This window comes from Parasteatoda tepidariorum, chromosome 5 (assembly GCF_043381705.1).
Source record: "Parasteatoda tepidariorum isolate YZ-2023 chromosome 5, CAS_Ptep_4.0, whole genome shotgun sequence".
In the NCBI taxonomy this organism is placed as follows: Eukaryota; Metazoa; Arthropoda; class Arachnida; order Araneae; family Theridiidae; genus Parasteatoda; species Parasteatoda tepidariorum.
The window spans coordinates 54,283,563-54,307,742 of NC_092208.1; the positions used below are offsets into that span (position 1 = coordinate 54,283,563).

The window sequence follows — 24,180 nt, forward strand, 5'->3', positions numbered from 1 at the left end:
CTTATTTCATATGCTTCAGGATCTTGGGGAAACTCTTTGAGAAAGAAGATAAATATTAGAATCCTTAGAAGAACTCAAAGAAGAATTCTTCTACGAATTATTCGGGGATATAGAACTGTTAGTTATGATGCGGTCTTTGTTATCGCTGGTCTTCCGCCTATTGATTTAATTATCTTAAATAATCTTGAATTAAAGGAGAAGATAAAAGACAACGATTGTCTAACCCTGGACGGGAAGCTTCCTATTTCATGTTTGCCCCACCCAGCATGCAGGAAACCTGTTATAATTATTCCTTATGTAAATAATGTTTTTCAGGAATATAAAACTATCTGCTTTACGGATGGTAGTAAGCTTGATGGAAGGGTTGGTCTTGCTTTTGTAATTTATGAAAATGGAACAGAGAAGGTTACTGCCAAGCACCGACTACATAATGAATGTACTGTTTTCCAGGCTGAACTTTTGTGTATAAACCTGGTTGTTAAGTGGATACAAAATTCTTTTAGTGAAAACCAAATTTTTAAATATCTCATTTGTACAGATTCTCTTTCTTCACTTTTTCTTTTGCGTGACACGACTTCTACTGAGAAGCTTGTGGTGGAAATTCACTCGATTTTGAACGCTCTTGAAAACGTAACTATTCATTTTTCTTACGTTCGTGGCCATAGCGGTATTTTGGGCAATGAAAGAGCAGACCAATTGGCTAGGGAAGCTACGTGTGGTGAAATAGACTTAAGGGTGTCTGTTCCAGCTTCTCACTGGAAGCGCATCGCTAGAGATAAAATCATTGCGGACTGGAATGCAGAATTTCTTGCTTCGCCTCGGTCGCTCTGGACGAAAAGGTTCTTTCCATCCATTTTTCACCGTTTGCAATGTAAATTCTTTGCAACTGATTTTAAATTGACCCAAATTTTAACAAACCATGGAAATTTTAAGAGATATTTATTTCGTTTCCATCTGCAGACCAGTGGAATTTGTGCTTGCGGTGATGCTGATGAAGATGCTGAACATATTCTTCTTCATTGTAGTTTGCATGCGAGTGCCCGAGTGAATTTAAAGACTGATTTGAGACGTCTTTCTATTTGTTGGCCACCTGCCTTGCGGTCTTGCGGAATTTTGTTTTTAATGTAAATTTGTAAATTTTTCTTCTTTTTGTTTTCTACTTACGACTGTAAGCCTCATGCTATACTTTGTGGTGCATGAGGAGTTTTAAGTCTAAATAAAAATAAAAATAAAAAATAAAAAAAATAGAAGGGATAACTTCGTAATGAAAAATACGGTTTTAATAGTTGATCAGGAAAGCTGTTCAAATTTTGAACCCTGTAATGTTATTTACAATTTTGGCATATTTTACTATATTTTTAAATCTCTTTCAAGTGATTTGTAACATTTTTACACATAATTATAAAATTCGCTGTTCCATGCAAACAAAATAATTTTCAATAAATTTTTATTATTTCATTGAATTATAGTCAGAACAATTTAAAATTCTAAGGTATACCGATTTTTAACATCATTTTACAGAATATAATTTTATCAATATCAAATTTATTTAAAATTTGATTTTCCAGGGGAAAAATTTTATTCCTTACAATTTGAAATTTTTCGACTGTAATTCAATAAAATATGAAAAAAAATGATTTTTTGCATGGAACTAGTCTTCGTGTAAACGAATTTTATAGTCGCATGCTGAAAAAAATTTATTTCGCTCAAAAAGTTTTCGAGATATAGCAAAATACCAAAAAAGTAAATTAGCATAAATGGGGTCTAAATTTCAAACCGTTCTCCTGACCAAACTATTGGAACCGTATTTTCTACATTGTGGTTACCCTTTATATTTTGAGGGAAAGGAATCCAAACCTGTCGAGGAAAAAAGCTTTTCCTTTCAGAGAAAATACGTTTTTCTTTTTAAATTCGAAACTTAAAATACAGTCTATGGAAACTAATTAGCACATTTGATCGCCCCTCACCCCCGTTAATCATTCAATCTGATTCCTAATACGTGAATATATGATAATTAGGTCATTTGTTAATCAATTAAATCAATTCATAGAGTTTTTTTCTCCCAAAATATCTCTAAACTTAATAAAAAGTGCATAGAGTTTAGGTTAATTTAGCACTAAATAATAATTTATTAAAATATTCAATTCTTGACATTCAATACTACAAAAAAATGTTGCGACCATTAATTATTTTAAAGCAGGAATAATTGAGATACACTTAAATGATTAAATGAAACAAATTAAAATTATCACATTTCAAGTTTCTTACTTATTTATTTCCGTTATTTTGTTTACCATAATTTTGGATATAGTACAGCGTCTTATAAATTTTAGGCAAGAATTTATACCAACATTTTAATAATAGTAACACTTTTAGTAATAGTAAAAATTCCTTATAATTTTTATTTCGATAAGATTTCAATGCAATAGTAGCGATAATAAAGGTTATTAATCCTGAACATATTATAACAGTCTTAGAAATTCCAATCAGGAATGATAACTTTAAATAATAACGAGACAAATTTTCGAACACAATTTTTCTGTATAAAATCAAATTTATAAAACCATGGAGAAGTGCATCGATCAAGTTTTTTAATTAACTAAATTATTCATAAATAAAAATTAATTTACGGATTAAACTAAATTTCTCACCAAATTATCAAACGATTACAACACAAAAAAAAGCATTCTATTTTTAGTATTTCTTTTTACAAATTTAATTTATCAAAAACTCGAGATATGAGATTGTTACAAGTGTTCTAAATCAAAGTGGCTTAACTCAAAAGATATCTCTCTATAAATGTTTCTCATCTTTACTTTCACTATCTTTAGTTTCAAGATCAAGTGAGCATTACCCTCAAACAACGATTCGAGTTTCAAGAACGAGTTTATTTTTTATTCCTTAGACGACATGATATGACTGTCAATCGGGTGGAGAGAAGCACGTGACTAACTGTGGCTGCACGCCAACGAATGAAATCCCTTCCTTCGTGATGAGGATAAAATTGTTGGATCAGAATATTTACCACCCTTAGCGCGCTTTAGTATTCCCATTTTTTTTACATTATATTTTTCTGCACCATCGAAGTTCATTGTATTTCGTATTTAACGAATGAAAAGATGCTTATTTTACATACTGGTGATAGTATTTCGTGGCATTTCAGAATTCTAAATTTATCGTTTGCATTATTAGAACGATGGATTTAAATTTGTTAGTTTATGGAATATTCAAACTAAAGCAAGATAATGAAACTTGCAAGTACTACAAGGAAGACATGCGGAATTCTTCAATTAAAATACTTTACTTGGATAATAACGAATTATCGTAAATGAAAATTTAATTATTTCTTAAAAATGGCGGAGCCAGCACGCAATGTAACTTATTACTTAAATGAGTCAGATCCTCATTTAGTTCATCTGTCAACTCCCATTTTTTCAAGTGAAGATATTTCTGACAATATTTCTGGCTACGTATTTGATTTGGGACCAAAACGTGACTCATTATCGTCAGTTATTCCCATAACTATAATATATACCGTCATACTGGTAACAGGTCTTATAGGGAATATCTGTACTTGTGTTGTTATCATTCGAAACAAACATATGCGTACTGTAACGAATTATTACCTATTCAGTTTAGCAATTTCTGATTTGTTATTGCTTGTTGTTGGCTTACCACAGGAACTTTATTTATTATGGAACAAATATCCTTACGTGTTTGGTGAAGTGTTCTGCATTATTCGTGGATTCGCATCAGAAATGTCTACAAATGCATCAATTTTAACCATTACATCTTTCACAATGGAGAGGTATTGTGCCATATGTCACCCTTTAAGAACACATACCATGTCAAAATTATCCCGTGCTGTGATAGTTATTATCTGTGTATGGATTATTGGTGGATTCTCGGCCATTCATGTGGCCATTCAATTTGGCGTAGTCTTTCAGCAATATAACGGTGAAGAAATTTTAGAAACGGCTGAATGCACGTTGAAGAATCCTTTAGAACACGCGTTCGTGTCTTCGACTCTTGTGTTCTTTATAATACCGATGGCTATAATTTCAGTTTTCTACATTCTGATCGGAATTCAACTAAGAGCATCTGACGAAGTAAGCCGGAACAGTATTCGATGTGATGAACAAACGGAAAATTTGAATGGAAACGGAAAACAATTTTCTTTGAAAAGAGTTCATTTAGCGAGATTGTTGAAAAGACATTCTACAAGGAGTATTCGAGGTGCTGGAGCGAGTTCTCGAAAAGCAGTCATTAAAATGCTATGTAAGTAAATAATTTTCAAAATCTTATCCATTATCCTATACTTAAAAATATTGCATACGCTGTAGTACAATATTCTATTTGTCTTTATTTTTTACTTAGTAAAATATTAAGTTTAACTGTATAACTAATTGTTGATTGATGCATATTTTTTTCGTGAAAGCTTTATTTTGGCTCATTAAATTGTAGAATTCAGTAGCTAACCCTGGGAGCTATGCCGGCGGTAGTTTAACTACCGGTAGGGTCTCCCAAGCCGGACAGGTCCTCGTAGGGTAGGAGCCAAACTAAATGGGATACCACCAAGAGCTAAGTCGGTTCTCTACCTATTCTGCTAGGTGCTCTGGTCCTTGGGACTAACAGAGGCTGCAATTTTTCCCCATTCAGTCAGGGACCTGGTCTATCACTGCTGGCTAATGGGGGCGTGCAACAACAACAATTCCGTAGCACCCGTGTCATGGTTGTCTAAACTGCACCAAACAAACAAAAAAGACCTTAAAGTATCCTATGTAATCGAAACAAATGGTGTTATAAACTGATTCTTACAAAGATAAAAACAAAAATAATAAAAAAGATAATTGATGCCTTCCATAATCGCGAGACCTGTATTTCGCAAACGAAGCCAAACTTTTTCTATTTAAAATTGAGTAGAGTACATCATAGACAAAAACAATACGAACCAACTTTGCTCTTGTACTCGATACTTTGCACATTATAAAATACTAACATTAACAGTAACGCTAAAAATAATATTTTTCTATTGTAACCAAAATAGTTTCAGTTGTTTAATCAAAATATAAGTGATAGTTTAAAAAGATTACCTTGTTTGAAAAGGTGCAGTACTTGACTGAAGAACTTTCGACGTTTTATAAATTGTTTTCTACAAAAACTAATCACTGTTGGTTCAATATAAATGATATAAATCAGTTTCTATTTTAAATTAAACACTCAAAATTTTAAAAAAAAAACCTAAATATAATGTTATATTTAAAATGAATGACATCAAATGTCCGAAATTTTCTCTTTTAGGTGTAAGAAATCTTTAACCTTACTTTGAAATTCATGGCTTATAAATTATTCAAGAGAATTCTAAGAAAATTATCCTATTATGGGGAAAAAATCCTACGGAAAAGAATCGTTTGTCATAAAATAAGTGATCATTTTTCTTTGTTGAAAACCACGCCTTTTTAATTTAAGGAGCCTATGGTACAATAAATTTAGATTTGTATCTGAAATGAACATGAATGAAAAAATATTTCTGAAAATATTTTAACTAAATGTAATACTTTTTTTATATAAAAATATGGTAAGTGTTCTTATGTATTGATAGAATTTTCGGTTTTATAATATTTTAAATAAACTAGTCAAATTCATCAAAATCTTAATTTTTTATTGTATTTCCTGTCACTGTTTTTTCACTGTTTTGTCCGGAAAAACGTAAAAGTCTTATAATTTAAAGTAAAAAAATAACTCAGTCTTTTGTAAACGAATTCAAATTTGTGTTTTCATAACATTTTTTTTAAATTTCTTTTTAAGAACAACTTTTTGTAAAATGTAGAAAAGGACTTTACAATTAAAATTTAATATCCATTCAGATATTTGCTTATGCACTTATTTTTGTCAGACTTAAAGGGAAAATTTCGGGAGCATCACTTTCGAAAGACACAGGGGGAATAGAACTTGATTACCTATAAGTGATACGCTCTGCGTTTTTTATTTCATATTTGACAAAACTGTTAGCCACTTCTGAATGCAGTCAAAATACCCGCCACATTTATACCGCAGTCAAAATACCCGCCACATTCAAAATGTGCGATGTTGTTTGCGTTTTACCAATACCTAAAAGAAAGTAGTATCAATATTACACCAGGTATCAATGATGATAGACTTCAATTCTGTAGCAGACTGAATTTTCACCCTTTTTTTCTTCATACGGCCATGCTAAAGATAGCGTTTTTGCATTTTGTTGAGGTTTAAATTAAGGAAAAACAGGCATATTCATAAAAATGCCATATTATCCAAACACCACCACTATTAAGATTTTTAACATAAATTAAGGCATTATCCTGTTGGAAAATCTGACTTGGGCACCTATTCTCTCGACAAATGACGATAATTGGTTTCCAGCATTTCTTGTAATCGATAGTATTTATGTGGCCTGAGGAGAAAGCCATGTTAAGTTTTCCACCAAGCTGAAACTTCCCCATACCTTTAAAGAGCTTCAGCCTTACTGTCCATTGTCCTTCGAGGAAGATTTTCCTCATTTAATATTTCATTTTATACATCATGTAAAAAATTTGCGTTTTAAAGGAATTAATTAGTATATAAGTTGAAAGCTATCTTCAAGTATAGGAGAGTATAAGAAAAGAATTAAGGTGATCCAGACAGTTTTATATGCAATTTGGATGGCATGAGAAAAAAAAGAGGGTTTCTTTTCTATTATACAGTCAGTGTAAAGGCTCATTAATATTGTGTGAAGGCTGCAGCTAAAGTAATCAACTTAACCTGTCCTCTCCCCTATGCTATCTAGAGAATTCTGATTAGCGGAAAATATTAGGAATCCGTTTATTTCCATGTGTAGAGATAATTGATGGCCCAAAACAGATTTTTCAGCAGAAAATGCCTCAATTCACATCACGAAATTTTCACAGTTGTGGTTTTTGGATAACTGGATGCTAGTCATGAATGACATATCCTATCCCTTAACTTCATTCCCAAGAAAGGGGGCTGTATGTACCAAAAAGAAGCAGTTTCAGTCTGCGACAGAATTGAAGGCTACCATCAATGAAATCTGGCAAAATAATGAGGCTACCGTCTTCCTTATACTGGTAAAATGTAAGCAACATCGCATATTTCAAGTCATTATTTAAAGCGGCGAGTAACTTGGTTATAATCAGAAGTGACTTTATTTGAATAAGCCACTTTTTCTCTTTTTATTTACCTAATCGATTTTTTTGGAATGGAGCAAGTAAAGAATTGCTTCTTATAAACGTGTGCTTAGATAACGACTTTCTAAATGTACAACTTTGATCCACATTGGTTTTCTTTGAGTTTAATAATTGCACAAAATCAAGGTGGCTTTATTTAAGTGGATTGAATTGAAGTGAATGTAGGGTTGACATAAGCAAAAAAGAAGCGATTAAATGTAAATTTTCAGCTCAATAGTTATTTTTTAATTCACATTCTTCTAGGAACTATAACTATAAAAAAATATCCAAAGTTATTTTCACATACGACTTCCTAGTCTCAAAAACTAGCTCTGTATAAAAAAAAAACCTGTCCGAAATTTTTCACCTTATTACGCGAGTGACATTTCGATAAGATTTCTTAGAGAAAAAGATTTATTTTTATGATAAAACACTCATTTATCTTTGTGCAAACAGCATGAACGTGATAAAAATTATTTATTAAAATCTCTATGGCTTCCATGAAATATATAAGTTTTTATAGAGGCTTCCGCATTGCTGCCTTTTTATCATCTTTAAGTGTTTCTTCAATTTTATATTTCTTTTAAGACTGTTGGTAAAGCAGAACAAGAAAAATCCTTAGTTATAATCTAAAAAAAATAATATTTTTGAAAGATTGCTGTGATTTAATGAAGCCAATCCAAAATACAAGAGAACTGGACCAAGTATTGAGCGAAATTTATTTGTCACGGTGGAGGATTTTTTTGATTGAACTAACCCGCATTTACATTACATGAAAAGGAAAACCACAAAAACCTCCCTCGGTTAACCTGACGGCAAAGGGATTCTCCTATGATCCGTGTATATATATATAAGGTATAACATTCACTGAAGATATTTTATATCAGTACTGTGGTTGCTACGATCCTGGTGCGGAATTCGATTGCCTCTTTGGGGAGCTCTATTCCCTGGATGCTTGCAAGTGGCATCACGCGTAGGTCCGCCAATCAGATTCGACACACGTGTATGACGTCGCTTGCAGCTATCCAATAAAATCTGATCTGAAATTTGATTCAGCGCTATAATAAACTCAAGCTACGTGATTAGACATAATCATTTGAATTGGGTATTTGCAAGTTCACATGATTGTGTCTAATCACGTAGAACACATGGCGTGTTTACGTTGCAGCTTTAAGGCGTTAATTAATCATATTTCATTGGATATCTGCAAGCGACGTCATACATGCATGTCAAACTTGATTGACTGACCAACAAATGAAGTCGTTTGCAAGCATCTAACTCTATAACAGTAAAATTCATAACAAATGTGACGTAATATTCATAATTTAAAATTTTTAATTAGTTAAATCTTCATAAACTAAATTGAATAAACTGCAAATCAAACAGTACAAAATACCAATAGCATGTAGAAAATGTTAGAATAATAGGTTTTATAACAAGAATAATAGGTGTTTTTTACTGTTAGAATAATAGATTTTTTAACAGGTCAAAGTCTACCTATAGAAAAGGCCTTACCTATAGGTATCTTATATTTAATCCATTATCATATTCATAATTAAAAAAATTTCTACAATTTAAAATAAAATACAAATCACTCAATAAGAAAACAAAATAAATCGAATATCAAAACATTTGACACGTAAAAGTGTCGTTTATATTAAAACTTAAATCAGTAATTTCTTGAAATAATCCCTTCGCTTATATTTTAAACAACTTTTAAAATGTCAATTATTGGTTTAAAAAAAGAGTTTCATTTTTATACTTATTAAAAATGCCAATCATCTGTTTTAATTATATTCCACTCACTAACAATAAGGAAGTTATACTTCTTTAGCAGAAAATGTATGATTGAAATCTGAGACAGAAAAATCGTCTGCATCTAAACGAATTTAAATGAGTAAAATAAATCAAATTTACGAACTAGGAAAAAAAAACAAGTTTCAAACCTTCTATGTAAATGTCAATCAAATGAAAAATATATCCAGATTTAAAAAATGCAATATTTATGGATTCATGGTTTACCTGTCATGTAAAATGCATCAGTGACAAGTGCACAAAGAAAGAGCCATTTTCATCTCTTCTAAATGTCAATTAGAAAAACAAACTCTCTCGCAAATGGAAAATTGAAAGGAAGAAAATGGCGAATTGAAAAGAAGCTCACAAAAAAAATTCTTAAACTAAATAAACGCTTTTTTTTCCTTTTTGCTTGAAAAAATACCTGAAGAAAGATTTGCTTAAAGAAATGCCCTGATGAATATATTATATTGGCTCTAAGTGGATTGAGAGACTCAATTTTTTTAAATTTTAACTGTATACAAATAATACCTTCTATAAGATCTATTAAATTATTTAAATGTTCTTAAACTGTTTATATTCTTTACTAATTGATGTAATTGGATTGGAGTGAAAGTAGATTTTTATGGCGCAAGATTCAAAGAAGGGTATGTTGATTAATGTAATTGGATTTGGTATTGACACTTTCTTACTCAGAATTTTCCTACTTTTTTTAATATAGTGTAGAGCGACTCCATGTAAAAAAAATTATAAATATGATTTCTTAATGTGAGTAGAACTAGTTTTTCTTGTATTTACAATTAGTAATAATATTTTAGGCATCGATACATACTTACAAAACATTTTATGAACTAATATCACGTGCCATGTACTGGGTAATCCCCGTGCTGGGTCATTCTCACTGATAAGGTATAAATAGACTAAAAAAATTTCTTAAATTAAAGTAATTAAAAAAGTGATAAAAATTACGTAAATGTCTTTATTTATTTTTGTTATATGTCCATATAATAATATTCAAGTTTTCTGTTTTATTTTTCACAAGATTTAAAATATTTTAAATTCTGCCTTGTCAACGGAGGAGATGTAATAGTCAACGGAGGAGACATTTTATGTTATCTTACTATATATAAAATTCTAATGATGGTGTCGCAGTTTTCCATTGTTGTCGGTGCGTTTTTATTGGCCAGAAAATCACGTGGTGTGATCCAGTTTTTCCTCATTCGTCTGCTTATTGTTTTGGTTGTAGTCAGCATAAAATTTATAAAAGTCATGCTTTTCTATAAATATTTTTGAATCCCTAACTTAAAGTTATTTTCCTGTACTGCTATTATTACGCTTTTAATTCAAGAGTTTAAAACTAAGAGAATTGCTGTTTTTTTATTAGTATTATAATGTAAATCTGCCTTACATTTTAAGATAAAGTTATTTAGAAAGGTGGTCTAACAATTATTATTTTTGAGCAAATAACATTAATATACTGTTATAAATTACAGTTAAAGAGATCTGTTAAATGATTTAGAACTTAACGATCAGCTACATGCACAATGAGATGCAGGCAACAACAAAAAAGTTGTTAATCTATCCTTCCGTTTGGTAAGCGAAAATATTAAATTAAGTATGTGAACTCATCAAATTTGTTTCAACAATATAACGTTATAACANATTTGATTGCTTTCTTTTCTTACATTTTGGTTTTGCCATTTTTTTCCTAAAATTTGAAGAGAAAAAAAAATGTTAAACATCACAGAAATTATTTAGAAAAATTGCCAATATTTACTTCTCCGATAAGAAAAAGTTAAACTTAATTGATTTTCTTTAAAAATACAAGCAAATAAACCCATTTGTTCCATTTCAAAAAATATCAGTTAAAAGAAAATAGTTTTTTAATTATTAAAATTGTATTATGGTTATCTTACACATTGTCTCTTCCATTGACTGCGTCTTCTCCCCCTTGAACTTGTTATGTCCACGGAGGGGACGTCCCCGGAGGAGACAAAAACTAGTTCTTGAATTCTTCTGATTTTTAATTTTAAAGTAACGAAAATGGGACAGTTCTTTTAATTAAATATACTATTTTTGCAATCTAAAATTCATCTATCAAAAATAAAATAATTTTCTCTTACCTTCTTTATGATGTCCACGGAGTATACGGTGAGAACTTTGCCAAACCCCAGTTGAACACAACAATCCAAAACTGACACCAAAGAGAACAAAAACAACTGATAGTTAACATTAGAAAATGGAATGGTTACCCCTCCTAGCAGCTGTCTTATAGGGATTTCGCATATGCGGCCTTTATTGCATATTCACCGAACTATATTAATTGTCCATGGAGGGTGATTTCATTTTCGATGGACAAAGTATACTAGTCATTTATGTTACAAAAATTAATTTTTTTTTAAAAAATTATTAAATAAAAAGTTCCTATAAACATTTAACTAGGTAAAACTACAAAAATCATTAAAATAACATTTAAATTGTTTAACAGCCATTAAAAATTATTTTGTGTCACAGACGTAGGGACGTCCACGGAGGGGATTTTGAAGTTATGTTTATTAAATACATTTAGCAGAAATGCATATGATTTGTTAGTTAGAACTTTACGAAAAATGATGAAGAAAAATATTAAGAAATCTGCTGTATTTCCTAATATTTATTACTCAGGGACTTAAAAAATCACCTTTTTGTGAGAATGATCCTGCTGTATAACTAACAGTTGAGTTACTTAGTATTTATTGGCACTAGAGTCGCTTTAGGCTTTTTCGCCGCAATAGTTATTTGGTAGTAAGTTTTTAATTAGTAGTAAGGAAAAAAGGCAGCGCTTGATACTAAGTCCTTATTAAAAGTCAGTTTTGAGTTATTGACGCAGGAGCCAAAGTTCAAATTAGCATTTTATAAGTACCCAACTTAAAGATTGTTAACAAAATTTCATGCTGGAAAGTCACCAAATGAAGCTGATGAATGAAAAATATTACACTTAACTCTTTGACCCAGACAACAATATGAAACACCGGTTTCTTTTTCTGAGTTGAAGGTAAAATCTTCCAAACATGGCGTACTTCCAAACAATAATTTTTCATATTTGCAATTACTTGCAGTTATTTATATCCAAGAGAAACAGTTATTCATCACTTAAATTTCTTTAATTTACAAAATAAATTATTTATAAATTTTTGAATGAGAACGAAAAAAATTCAAATTTCTTTTTCTAGATTTTATTCCTTAGTACAAATACAATTTCAATAATATAGCGGATTTTTTTAACAAGTTTATGGCCAGTCTTTTCGTAATTAAAAAGTGTCAAAATATATTTCGCTTGTAATTAGAGCGTTAAAGAAATTTGTGTAAAGGGACACTAGTGTCTCATCAGCGTGGAATGGTAAAAATAAAGACTTATCTTAAAATTAAAATCAGAATGCTAGGACAAAATGTGCTTTATGGATGATAATTTTTACAATAATGTAAGGGGGGCCCGGGATAGCCTGGTCGGTAGGGCGCTGGGCCCATATCCAAGAGGTCGTGGGTTCGATCCTCGCCGGCCGAAGACTCCCCGTGTAGTAAATGGTGACTGATGCACGTTAAATCTGTCGAGTCTCAAAGTCCTCCATGTTCCCACAACAAATCAATACCTCTGGGGGTACTGATCCAGGAGTTTCCTTGTCTTCTGGATTGGTTCAAAATTACAAGGCTACGGAGTTGAACGTAAGTAGTCGTAAACCCATGAAATTGGGTCGGCTGTTCAACGACGGTTATAAAATAAAATAATGTAAGGGGATAGAGCGTTCGCCTTTCAATGAGGTGAACCGGGTTCGATCCCGGCGATGGCTGGTCGATTCGAATTCCGCATCCAACTTGCACCGACCACAGAGCTGACATGAAATATCTTCAGTGGTAGACGGATCATGGCTTGACGTCAGGCTAACCGTGGGAGATTCTCGAGGTCTTTCTCCCCATGTAACGCAAATGCTGGTTAGTTTTATCAAAAAGCCCTCCGCGAAGGCATATTTCTCCCAATACTTGATCCAGGAGTTCTCTTGTCTTCTGAATTGGGTTCAAAATCATAAGGTTACGGAGTTGGAACATTGGTAGACGAAAACCCGAAATTGAGTGAGCAGTTCAACGACGGTCTTAAAATATAATAATCTGCACCTATAATTTCATTTAAAAATAAAACTGGTATTTTATAAAGGGTTTAAAGCTTTAATGAAAACCAATGTGCTTGGAGTATAAATTAATTTATAAAAATTAGGAATATAAATACTAGGAATATAAATATTAGGAAAATATTAGGATTTATTAGGAATATAAATTAAAAATTATGTATTTAAAATAATTATAATTTCCATTAGCACAGAATATATATCTATATCCTTTGATTCCATTAGCACAGAATATATATCTATATCCACAGAATATATATATATATCCTTTGCTTAATGAAATAGATAATAAAATATTATCCATTCATTATATATATCTAATAGATCAGGGGTTTCCAACTTACATGAGGTCGGGGGCCACAATTAAAAACATAAATCAAATGGCGGGCCACAACTTTATCAAAATTTTATGTAGGACTCNAAAGTCCTCCGCGAAGGAATATTTCTCCCAATACTTGATCCAGGAGTTCTCTTGTCTTCTGAATTAGGTTCAAAATCATAAGGTTACGGAGTTGAACATTGGTAGACGAAAACCCGAAATTGAATCAGCAGTTCAACGACGGTCTTAAAATATAATAATCTGCACCTATAATTTCATTTAAAAATGAAACTGGTATTTTATAAAGGGTTTAAAGCTTTAATGAAAACCAATGTGCCTGAAGTATAAATTAATTTATAAAAATTTGGAATATAAATACTAGGAATATAAATATTAGGAAAATATTAGGATTTATTGGGAATATAAGTTAAAAATTTAGTTTTTAAAATAATTATAATTTCCATTAGCACAGAATAATTGTATATATCCTTTGCTTAATGAAATAGATAATAAAATATTATCTATTTATTATATATATCTAATAGATTATAAAATTAAATAGATTTTTTAAACCATCATGATACACATTAATCTTTCATGTTTAGTTTAAAAAAATTATCACTTTAAACGAAACCAACATTACTATTTAAGGCAAAGTACGCATTGTTTGAATTAGAATGCATAGTGTATTTCAAATATGCATAGAGCATATAATATTTTAAATGTGTATAGAACACGATATTATAAATTGTATCTGTGATATCTTATTTTGTTGATAAAAAAAAAGAAAAATCCAAATTTTACAATAATCTCTAAAATGTATTTCGTAGTAAATAAAAACTATTATCAGAAACTAATATTGTGATTTCAAGTTTTAAATATTCAAAGTGTGTATGATTTTTAAAATATGCATAGAGCACCATAGACATATATTGTATCTGATGTCTTATTTTGTTTAAAAAATATATACAAATCAGAATTGTGCAGTAATTTCTAAAAAATAAGAAATACTATTTTGAAACGGCGTAAATTTAGTTCAGATTACATTCGAGAAAAGAGTTTTATTCTATGTTAAACTAATAGTTGGTTTTCAAATAAAATGAAAGTAACCAGCAAGGAAATGTCAACTTCAAAAGGAATAAAAATAAAATGCATAAAATTTTCAAAAAAGGTTTGTTTATGCTAATGCTAAGGAGCTGTTTGTAACCTAAAGTAAAAAAGAAAAATTAGCATAACAAAAGTTTGTGTGAAACAAGATAAAAGCTACAGCTGCTTGTAAATTTATTGTCAGACTTCATTGTATTAAAAAAAATGTGTTGAAAAATGTTAAAATGTATTTGACACCAGAAAATGTTTAGATAAATATCTGATTAACAGGTATTATTTTTACTACAGCAAAATAATGATTGTAAAGATTAACATTGTAAATAAAATATGAAATTTTATCTCGTGAAAAAGTTTAAAATAAAATAAATTTTTCAAACATTTTCTGTGATTTTTAAATTATCCTTTTTAAATCATCGATATTTAGACATTCTAATTATGAATTCTTTGTTTTTCAATTGAAATTAATTTAAACGAGATAGAGGTTATTTAAAAAAAATACTGCATAAAATAACATGTTATGCTAACTTGAATAAACGTAATACTTTCCTTCGGTAATGTTTTTTTTTTCTACTATAGAGTAGGTAAAATCATGGAAAAATAAAAAATAATTAACCATAAATTTAATTTTGAGGAAAGGTTTGGGTCTTTTTCTCAAATTTTGAATGATTATTTTTATTTATGAAACTGATATTTGAAGCCAAGACAAAAAAATCATTATTTCCTTTTCACTTCAAATTGTTGTTAAAAAGGAAACACATCAAATATTCAATTACATTTATTGCAAAACAAAACAAAAAATATAAAGCAAAATCTAAGTTTGAAAATAATTCTTTAATTCTTAGGCTTCTTTACTTATAATGCACCTTCCCTCTTGATTAAAGAAATTAAAATTAGCATAATTTCTGTCAAAATATTTAAGTGAAAAGCAGATAGGAAAAAAATAAAATTTTTGGAACGGTTTCATAATATTTTTATGTTATGAAAGAGAAATATTTTTAATTAATTTTCATAACTAAATCATTCTTTAACAAGAACTAACAAACTACTTGAACATTATATCTTAACAGTTTAATGACATTTTTTGGCTTTCAGCAGCATTTAAATCACTTATATTACGTAACTAAATTAGATTAAATTGAATTAAATTTATTTTGCTGTTTTCGACGTTAGACCCAGAAATATCTATACCACACCGTATACTTAATCTAAATAACGATATCTTGGGTTTAAATAACAGCTATTTAATCAATTAAGAAATTAATTAATAAGGGTAAAATGAATCTAATTTAGAATTCGATAACTAAGCAAAACAAGCATTAAGGAAACTAATACAACTAAGAATACGTCTTATCGTATGAAATTCTTCAAGCAACAAATAAATACAATTTGTGAAAGTGTTACTAAACTTTATTTCCTCATCCAACAATTTGAATTACATTAACATGACATACTCTAAACTTAATTGCCTCGTATAACTAAAAGGTTATAATTTTCGAAATATGCGTTAGTTTGTAACTCAATTTTATCTCCTTATTGGGAAACTTTATTGTACTTTTCTCGAATAAGTTTCAGACTTTCCTACCGTCTAATTTGCACTAAAACGGTGCATTAATTTTATTCGAAGTAAGAAAAATAATTTTCAGAAAGTTCAACCTAATGATAGAGTTTTCGTTCATATAGTAGGATGTGATACGAAGCATTTTATTTCACTCTCTCATTCGTATAAGGGTAATTAGGTTTATTCTTCGCAGATAGCAGCAAAATGTTTAAGAACTTGATGCATATTTTTAAAGTAACTATATAATGACTTTGTCTAAAGTTTCTACTGCAATTTGAAATTTATCAAGGGTGTCATTATGAATGTATTAAGATACTATATCTTTAAGAATATATGCCCACTTGAAGCCTTCCAACAAGTTCAGTTATAGATCATTTCTTAAAACAATATCAGTCGTATACTATATCAAATTCAAATTTTAGCGAATTTTATGCTATAATCTGGTCTAGTAATAGAAAAATTTATAAAATAATCCTAACTATTTAAGCTATCTCTCAGAGATAATCTTACCTAAATTTTTGGGTAATTATTGAAATTATATTGTTACTAACTATAAATCATTAAATCTTCCTAAATCATGGAATTTAAAGTAAACTTTGTTAGGTTAAGTCAAGGAAAAATACACTGCACAAAGCTGTAAAATGTTCAGAATTAGAATACTACGATGCTTTCAAAACAAATCGAAAAAAATGTCAACAAAATAATGATAATAAGGTGATATACTACCGGTTCAAATGTTCCCAGTTGATATGGTAGGCGAAATGTTTTCATATTAGATGTTTGGTTGTTGTGGTAAACGAATTCGCATAGGATAACTGTTTAAGGCGATGATTTCATATTTGGAGAGGCAAACTAGTTCAGCTTCAAAATATAATTTATGATCCAAATATGATAAAACATAATATTTTGTATTAAATAACTTTCTTATATTTTTCATATCAATTTTTCTTTTTTTAATTTATTTATTTTTGTGATAGATTTATAGGGAAAGTATCAATGAATGCATGGTATATGGTTTGCTAGTGATATGGTCATTATTTATAACAACTTATTATTTACAACAATCGGATAATAGTAATCAATCAAGAATGTGTCTGCCATTTCCCGGTTTACACTTCTCCGTTACTACGCTTTTGTTTTTTAAGGTAAATGGCCATTGCCTATTTCACCTTTAATTTTACTAAACATTCGTAAAATTTACGCACAACTTTAACTTCTAATTTATAACTAATTTATAACAAAAAATAGTCATCCAAAACAATTTACGTAAATTTTTACGTAAACAGATTCGTTTATTTTAGGAATATTTTACCAACCACTTTTTACTAAGTAAGAATGAGTACGTTATTTAACATTTAATTAACGTAAACTGTACTTCAAAATGTAAGCAAGTTGAAAAGTCATATTGTACAAAAAAAAGTGGTTATCCAAAAACCAGAAAATTTTACCAAATAAATTCGAACTGAAATTGGAATGGTAAATTTGCTTCGTCTATAATACGTAAGATACCCAGAAACATGTTTACTCAATCTAAATTGACGAAAGAATATTTACAATCTTTCGTAAAATATACAAAAACAATTTTACCGAAGTGAGTTTGTAAAATCCATTCCGTTAATATTACGTAAAATAATCCTATGCTTTTTTACCAAATATCTCAATTGTAATATCATTCCGTGAATATTACGCAAAATTTAAGTATAAAGTGTATTGACCTTACTGATTTCCCGAACATTTACGTTTAATTTACGTATCATGCTGGGGTGTATCTCATCTAATAATAATTATTCAGTCTCAAAAGAAAGTCTTATGAAACGTCATCGTTAACTTTGCAAATTAAATAACATTTTGGAGCTAGTTAACAATCTAAAATTAATTTGTTGCACAATTAACGACCTAATACATAGTCTTGTTAAATTTAAACTGATGGTTAAATATAAATTTGATTTACATTTAACCATCCTTTAAAATACATAAGAAAAAAAAATTAGAAATATTACGTAAGCTTTCACTGTATAATTTAAAACCTGTTCCATATTTCTGATAAAATATATATATGCAGCTTGATTTCAAAGTTAATTTCAATATATAATTCAGTAGAGAAATATATTACAACATAATATTTTATATTAAAATATTTCTTAATTTTTTTAGTAATTGATCTCTCATCAATTACAATTGAACAATTAACACCCAAAAACAATCTTTTCTTGCTAAATTCAAGGCAAATCATGGTTCAACATAAATTTAGTTTACACTTTACCATTTTTTTAAATATATAAATAAGAATAAATAAAAAAAAATTCTTGAGATAGTGCATAATTTTTCGCTTTATAATTAATTTAAGACCAGTTCTAGGTTTCTGATAAAACATGTTCATGAAGTTTGTTGGTTTTATTTTTAGTGCTCCACTTTTCTGAACGATTTCTCAACACATGGAGATTTAGCCCAAGTCTAAATATTTGCGTTCGCTTATCATAATAAACAAAAATATTAGATTAAGTTTGAAAGACACAGTTTTTAACAGTAATAAAAATAAAAATAAATAAAAAAAACTAGAAATCCAGACGTAAAAAGAGGTCCCATAAATTTAACGCACTCAGACATTTTTTTTTTTTATTATCAAACACACCGTTTCAACTATGATCTTTTACAGTACTTGAAGATGAGTTAAAAGTATATCTATTCAACATTTGAAGCGATATTGACTTTAACGTCACTGTTTATTTAAAACTAATAATCTGGCGGCCTATTCAGTTTATCGTTCAAGCTCGCTTTGATAAAAAAAAAAAGATTCTTATAGAATTTCTTTTAATTTCCCAAAATATATCATTGCAGTTTACTTAAGATCTGTGTTGGCTATTATAAACAATTTTATTATTAATCTATTTCTATTTATGGGTATTAATGTTAAATTTAATATTGTAATAATAATATTTGTTTAATAAAAAAGTAGAAGGCTCCACTCCTAGCTTTCTTCGCATCTCTAATCCGTCAGGTTTTTTCCCCCTTAAAATATTATATTTTTTGAAAAAATCCTTTTGGTTACAAAATGAAAAATTATTATAATTTTTTGTCAACAGGTTGAAAGTAAAAAAAATGAATGTTTATTTGGATTTGAGAAATAATCAACTGCACTTGAAGATAAAATATTTAAACTTAGGAATGAAGGATAAATGAGAAGTATTTTCACATTTTAAGAATCTATAACGATAATCCTATTTTTCATAACAGTTCAAATTTCAAATGGATTTTATCTCTTATAAAACGTTCATATTTTTAAAGAATGTCGACATAAATTTGATGATTTATATCTGACAACCTTTGATCATTTTCTCTTACTTCTTTTATTTTATTTATCCATTTATTCTCTTACCTTTGCCATCAAGTCAAATGTGAGCTAATAAAATAATGATCTTGAGAGACAGAGATTCTTTTTAGAAAAAGTGGAATAATTACTTACAGCAGAGAAGAAATGAAAAAAAAATCACGAAAAAACACTGAAAATTATAATAACTTTCGACTAATTCGAATTTCAAGAAGAAAAAAAACTCGCGTTACGTTTATAATTGAAAATGACCTTTTCAACACGTAAAGTTTCAACTCTGTAGCTGCATTTCAGCGGGCAGAAGATCGACCAATATGGGTTTCATTTTTGGAAGTTTAACAGTTACTAATTCTCAAACTAATAATAGAACTTTTTATTCCAAAAAGCATTTTGTACCTTTTCGTACAAATCTTCGTAATCTAATGTTTCTAAGTCTTATAGAATTTAAACAGTAAAGCAAAACGTAATGTAAAGCAAAAACAATTTTAAAAATTCGAAAAAAAGCACTGAAAGTTGTAATAACTTTCTAGCAAATTGGAATTTCAAAAAAGCTCGAGTTAAGTTTAAAAACAAATGCGGCCCTTTATGTAATATCCTGAAACCTGAAAAAAGTCCAACTTGATATTTTTTCCTACAAGTTTAACAATCAATAATTTTAAAACTAATTATTGAACTTTAAATACATTTTATTTTATTGTACTCCGTGTACATTTTTCTACTTGCATTCATAATTTTAAGATTCTAAGTTTAATAGTTTTTAAACAAAATATAACATTGTGATGCCAGAATTGGCATACACATATTTATTTTCTATCTTTTAAAATATCCTTCATTACTTAAGCTTATTTTTATTAATGGAAGAATTACTTTTAAAATAAATCAAAAACTTAATCTTTTTAAGCGAACATAAAATATTTATTTCTTCTCTTCCAGATCAATGTAACGGATACTTTCTTTTTATTTCATTATTATGCAGACATATAAATTCACTGTCGCCTCTAATCGAAAACAAAAATCTATTTATAACTTTTTATTCTAATTTTCCAACGGCTAAATGTTTCGGTTGCATGGTTATAATAATTCACATAAATTTGTTGGCGACTCGTGATCGCCAAGGTGTTCTTTTTAACCCATGTGGATATGCTAGTTGGCTTTGTTTTTGGCTATGATATATTATGATAAATCGCCAAATTTTGGATCTCCTACCCATACTCTTTCTCTGTCCGTTGAGAATAAATATATTCACTTTGAATTTCTAAATTGGAGAGGCTGGGACCCCTTCGGGGGACTCCCAGTCTTAATTTTCTAACGGTCAGAAATGTTGTTCTGCCTTTATGATCTCTCAATAGAGAGTATTATTAATTTCATCCCTTTAAGGGATTTCTTATTTTATTGATGAAGTGGCCACTATCGAAATCTTAAGTTATGATTAATAAAACCTAAAATTCACATTCAAAGATTTGTACATTATTTCCTGGAAACTTAACTGTTATTGTTTTATTCATTCAATATTGGCCTAAATGAACATATATACATTCCACTATACAACCCGATACGGATAATGAAGGAAGCAGCAAAGCCTTTCATCATTATAAACATTAAGGTGAACACCCAGTTAAACACCCCTCGTCGCTCTGTAAAATTTTAATATAATTTGGGGTTGAATGTCAAAAAATTAAAACGAGCATGCTACGACAAGTAATAGGTTTTTTGACAAATAAGAAGTTAAAGTACTATAAATGTATAGAGTATCTACATAAAATACTTGAATAAGTAAAACAAGCTAACAATAATAAGTAAGAAATATCTTAATAAGCAGAGCATTACTAAGAAGCAGAATAAATTTAGGTTAATGTCTACATAAAGTATTTCAATAAGTAAATATAAGTTAACTAAAGAACAAAGCATATACTCTTTCACAATTGTTCCTTACTGCACTCACGTTAAATCTGACAGCTTATTTCTAAATTTCCGAACAAATTTAGAGATAAGCTTTGTTAGATTTAATGAAATATGCAAATATTCTATCTCACAAAATACATTTGACACTATTCATCATCTTGAAAATTCTTTAAAGTATTTAATTGTAAAATTCCGAATAAAATTCCATTATTAATTATGTCATAAGATAACTTAAAATATTACTGTCTTAAATTTTGTAGAGTGAAAGCAAATGATGTTAGTCTGACACAAAAATGAGAAACGAGTAAACTAACGACAATATGAAAGGTCACTAATATGATTTAGAATCATAAAACTTGAAAAAAGGTCCACTAGAAGCTATTGGTTTTTCTTATTCAATTAGAAGTGTAATAGTGCGTCGAGGAATTTCGAAAAAACTCAGTAACTATCACACAATCTGTATAAATATGCAAATTACAATAAATTTAACTGCTTCATTATCTAAAATGTTCAGAAGATCGCTTACTCTAAATTATTTTTAAAAAATTAATTACCTTTAAAAAATTTTACTACTTTCAACACCTTACTTCAATTTAATATCAATTAATGCAATTTTTTTTTCTTGCTGTAAAAAAAAATCTTAATTTTATTCATACAAAAAAGACAATGTAATCTTTGTGGAAAATCCCATTGCATACAAAGATTATTTCGGTTCAAAATTCTACTCACGTTGAAAAATGAAAGTTAATGATCAAGTTCAACAAAATTAACGAATTGCTGAACCGGTTTTGTAATTCATTCTATACACAAGCGATTGACATTCCAACACATTGCCATCATTTCATTGCGAATTATTTTTCTTTAAATAGAAAACGGTAAAAATTATTTTAGCACTTGATTCACTAAATCATAATGATTTTCAATAAATCCATAATAATAAAGAAAATTTTATAAAATTTTCATATTTATACAACTGGTTGAAGAATTGTAAAACTAAATTCGTTGAATACGTTTACAAGTATCACTTCAAAGAAATAGTCTTTTCCCCTTACGAAATTTTTAGTGAAAGAGCAATACTGAATAATGCTTCGGTAAAACATTTGAAAATGAAAGACGTATCGATTTAAAGTCGATACTATTCATATTTATATCGATAACATCTATACTCGATTTAAATTCGATAAGTTTTTTTTTAAAAAAAAAGCTTTGTTTATAAAATGTATATTTATTTTCAATTTTACGTAAGAATATTTTGTAAATATACTAATCATAACAAAATGAATAATTACTTGTGTCAGGACTCGGATTTAACTCCCACGCATCTGAACGACCTGTGACCTGAAGGTCAGTAGGTGAGGGTTAGTTAGTTTAAATTTTTTGAGCAAGAGCCAAAGAAGGCTATACCGCGCTCAACACTTAGTCAAAATTAAAAGTTCGTTTAAAAGTTTAGGAAGCATCCAGTGTCTTTAAGATATTCAAGAAGGTTTCTATCAGTGAGTGAGGGACACGAGAAGTGTCGTTCGCCTTTCGTCGTGGAAGAAAGGAGTTAAAAAGAGAAGAATTCTCTAGTGGAAAATCATATTATGGGTATGATGCTGATGGTGCATAGATAAAGGAAAAGGGAGCAATGTGGCTCCAGAAATAGAACGCTGGAATTTTTTTCAAAATGTTTATTTGTTAATAATACATAAAACAATAATCCAGAACCTAAAATAAATACATACTCACTATATAAGTCCCGTCATTCTTCTAAGTGTGCAAACATGAGCCGAAAAGAGAAAAAAATTTCACAATGGGTTCCACAACTTGGATTTTCATTGGTTGTTTAGCTGGAGTTTATGGGGACAAGAGTCAGAAGTGGTTATATTGCGCCAGACACTAGGTTAAAATTGTCTCTAGGTCAAACTAAATATGTGATTTGAAAAAAATAATCAACTGCACTTGAAATGAAAATATTTAAACTTATGAATATTAAATATGTGAGTTAAGTTCGTTAGTACTTATTGGCGCAAAAGCCAATTATGGATGGCTAGATCCCACCTACAACTTTTAATAAAATATCTAGGTTGTGGATAAGAGCTTGATTGATGTATCAAAACCAATGGCTTGGAGTTATGAGAAAATGTTGCTGTGGGGACTGTTTCCAATCAATAAAATCAATGATGGATAAAAGTTAATAAAATGGCGTTGTCTCTGAATTTTAAATGTGCTACACTTTGTTGAAATGTGTTTCTCAATGAGTCCTTAATTACGATGGGAACACTCTGGGGCAGGCTCATTTAGTAGAAGATGTCTGTGAGTAATGCGAGTATGACAGATACGTAATCAGCTTAAAACAACTTCTAGTTTATGAGGTAGATTAAGCTGTGTATAGGGTTGTAGGCTAAAACAAATACTATGCAGTTTATGATTTGCCTCTTTATTCCCGTTTTTTTGCCATTCAGAATACATGGTACATTTTTGGTGTCTGAAAACGTGATAAGGTAGAAAGTTTCTGCAATATTGAGCTGAGTATCAGATATTTAGCTTTTGTTGGGTATTAATTAGAGCATTTAGACAAGTCAAATCAGGGTGATTCAGTGGGTTTAGCCATCGAGACTCTCCGGACACTCCTATTCCCCTCCACCCAGCCCAAGAAGGGGAGCAGAAACACCGGCTCTGAATACATCAGAATCAGTATTCTGTTTAGAGTAGCTCCAGATGTAGCACTGCACCAAAACAGTGTGTATTCGCCAAAGCTTTCTGAGCCCATGGGCACTCCTGGTGCAATACTAGTCCCTATCAAGGTGCCAAAATGCCCCTACCAGCTGATT

The 24,180-nt window shown here is 29.6% G+C and overlaps 2 protein-coding genes across 2 annotated transcripts in view; both read left to right on the forward strand.

Moving 5' to 3' along the window:
- The window catches only part of LOC139425651 (uncharacterized), a 28,061-nt gene extending 26,933 nt beyond the window's left edge, over window positions 1-1,128 (forward strand). Inside the window, exon 3 of the mRNA XM_071181053.1 lies at window positions 20-1,128. Coding sequence (XP_071037154.1) covers window positions 20-1,128 — 1,109 coding nt within the window. The remainder of the gene's footprint in view (window positions 1-19) is intronic.
- Window positions 1,129-2,832: 1,704 nt separating this feature from the next.
- LOC107456758 (pyrokinin-1 receptor-like) overlaps window positions 2,833-24,180 on the forward strand; it is a 60,181-nt gene continuing 38,833 nt past the window's right edge. Inside the window, exon 1 of the mRNA XM_016074707.4 lies at window positions 2,833-4,278. Coding sequence (XP_015930193.1) covers window positions 3,354-4,278 — 925 coding nt within the window. The 5' untranslated portion in view covers window positions 2,833-3,353. The remainder of the gene's footprint in view (window positions 4,279-24,180) is intronic.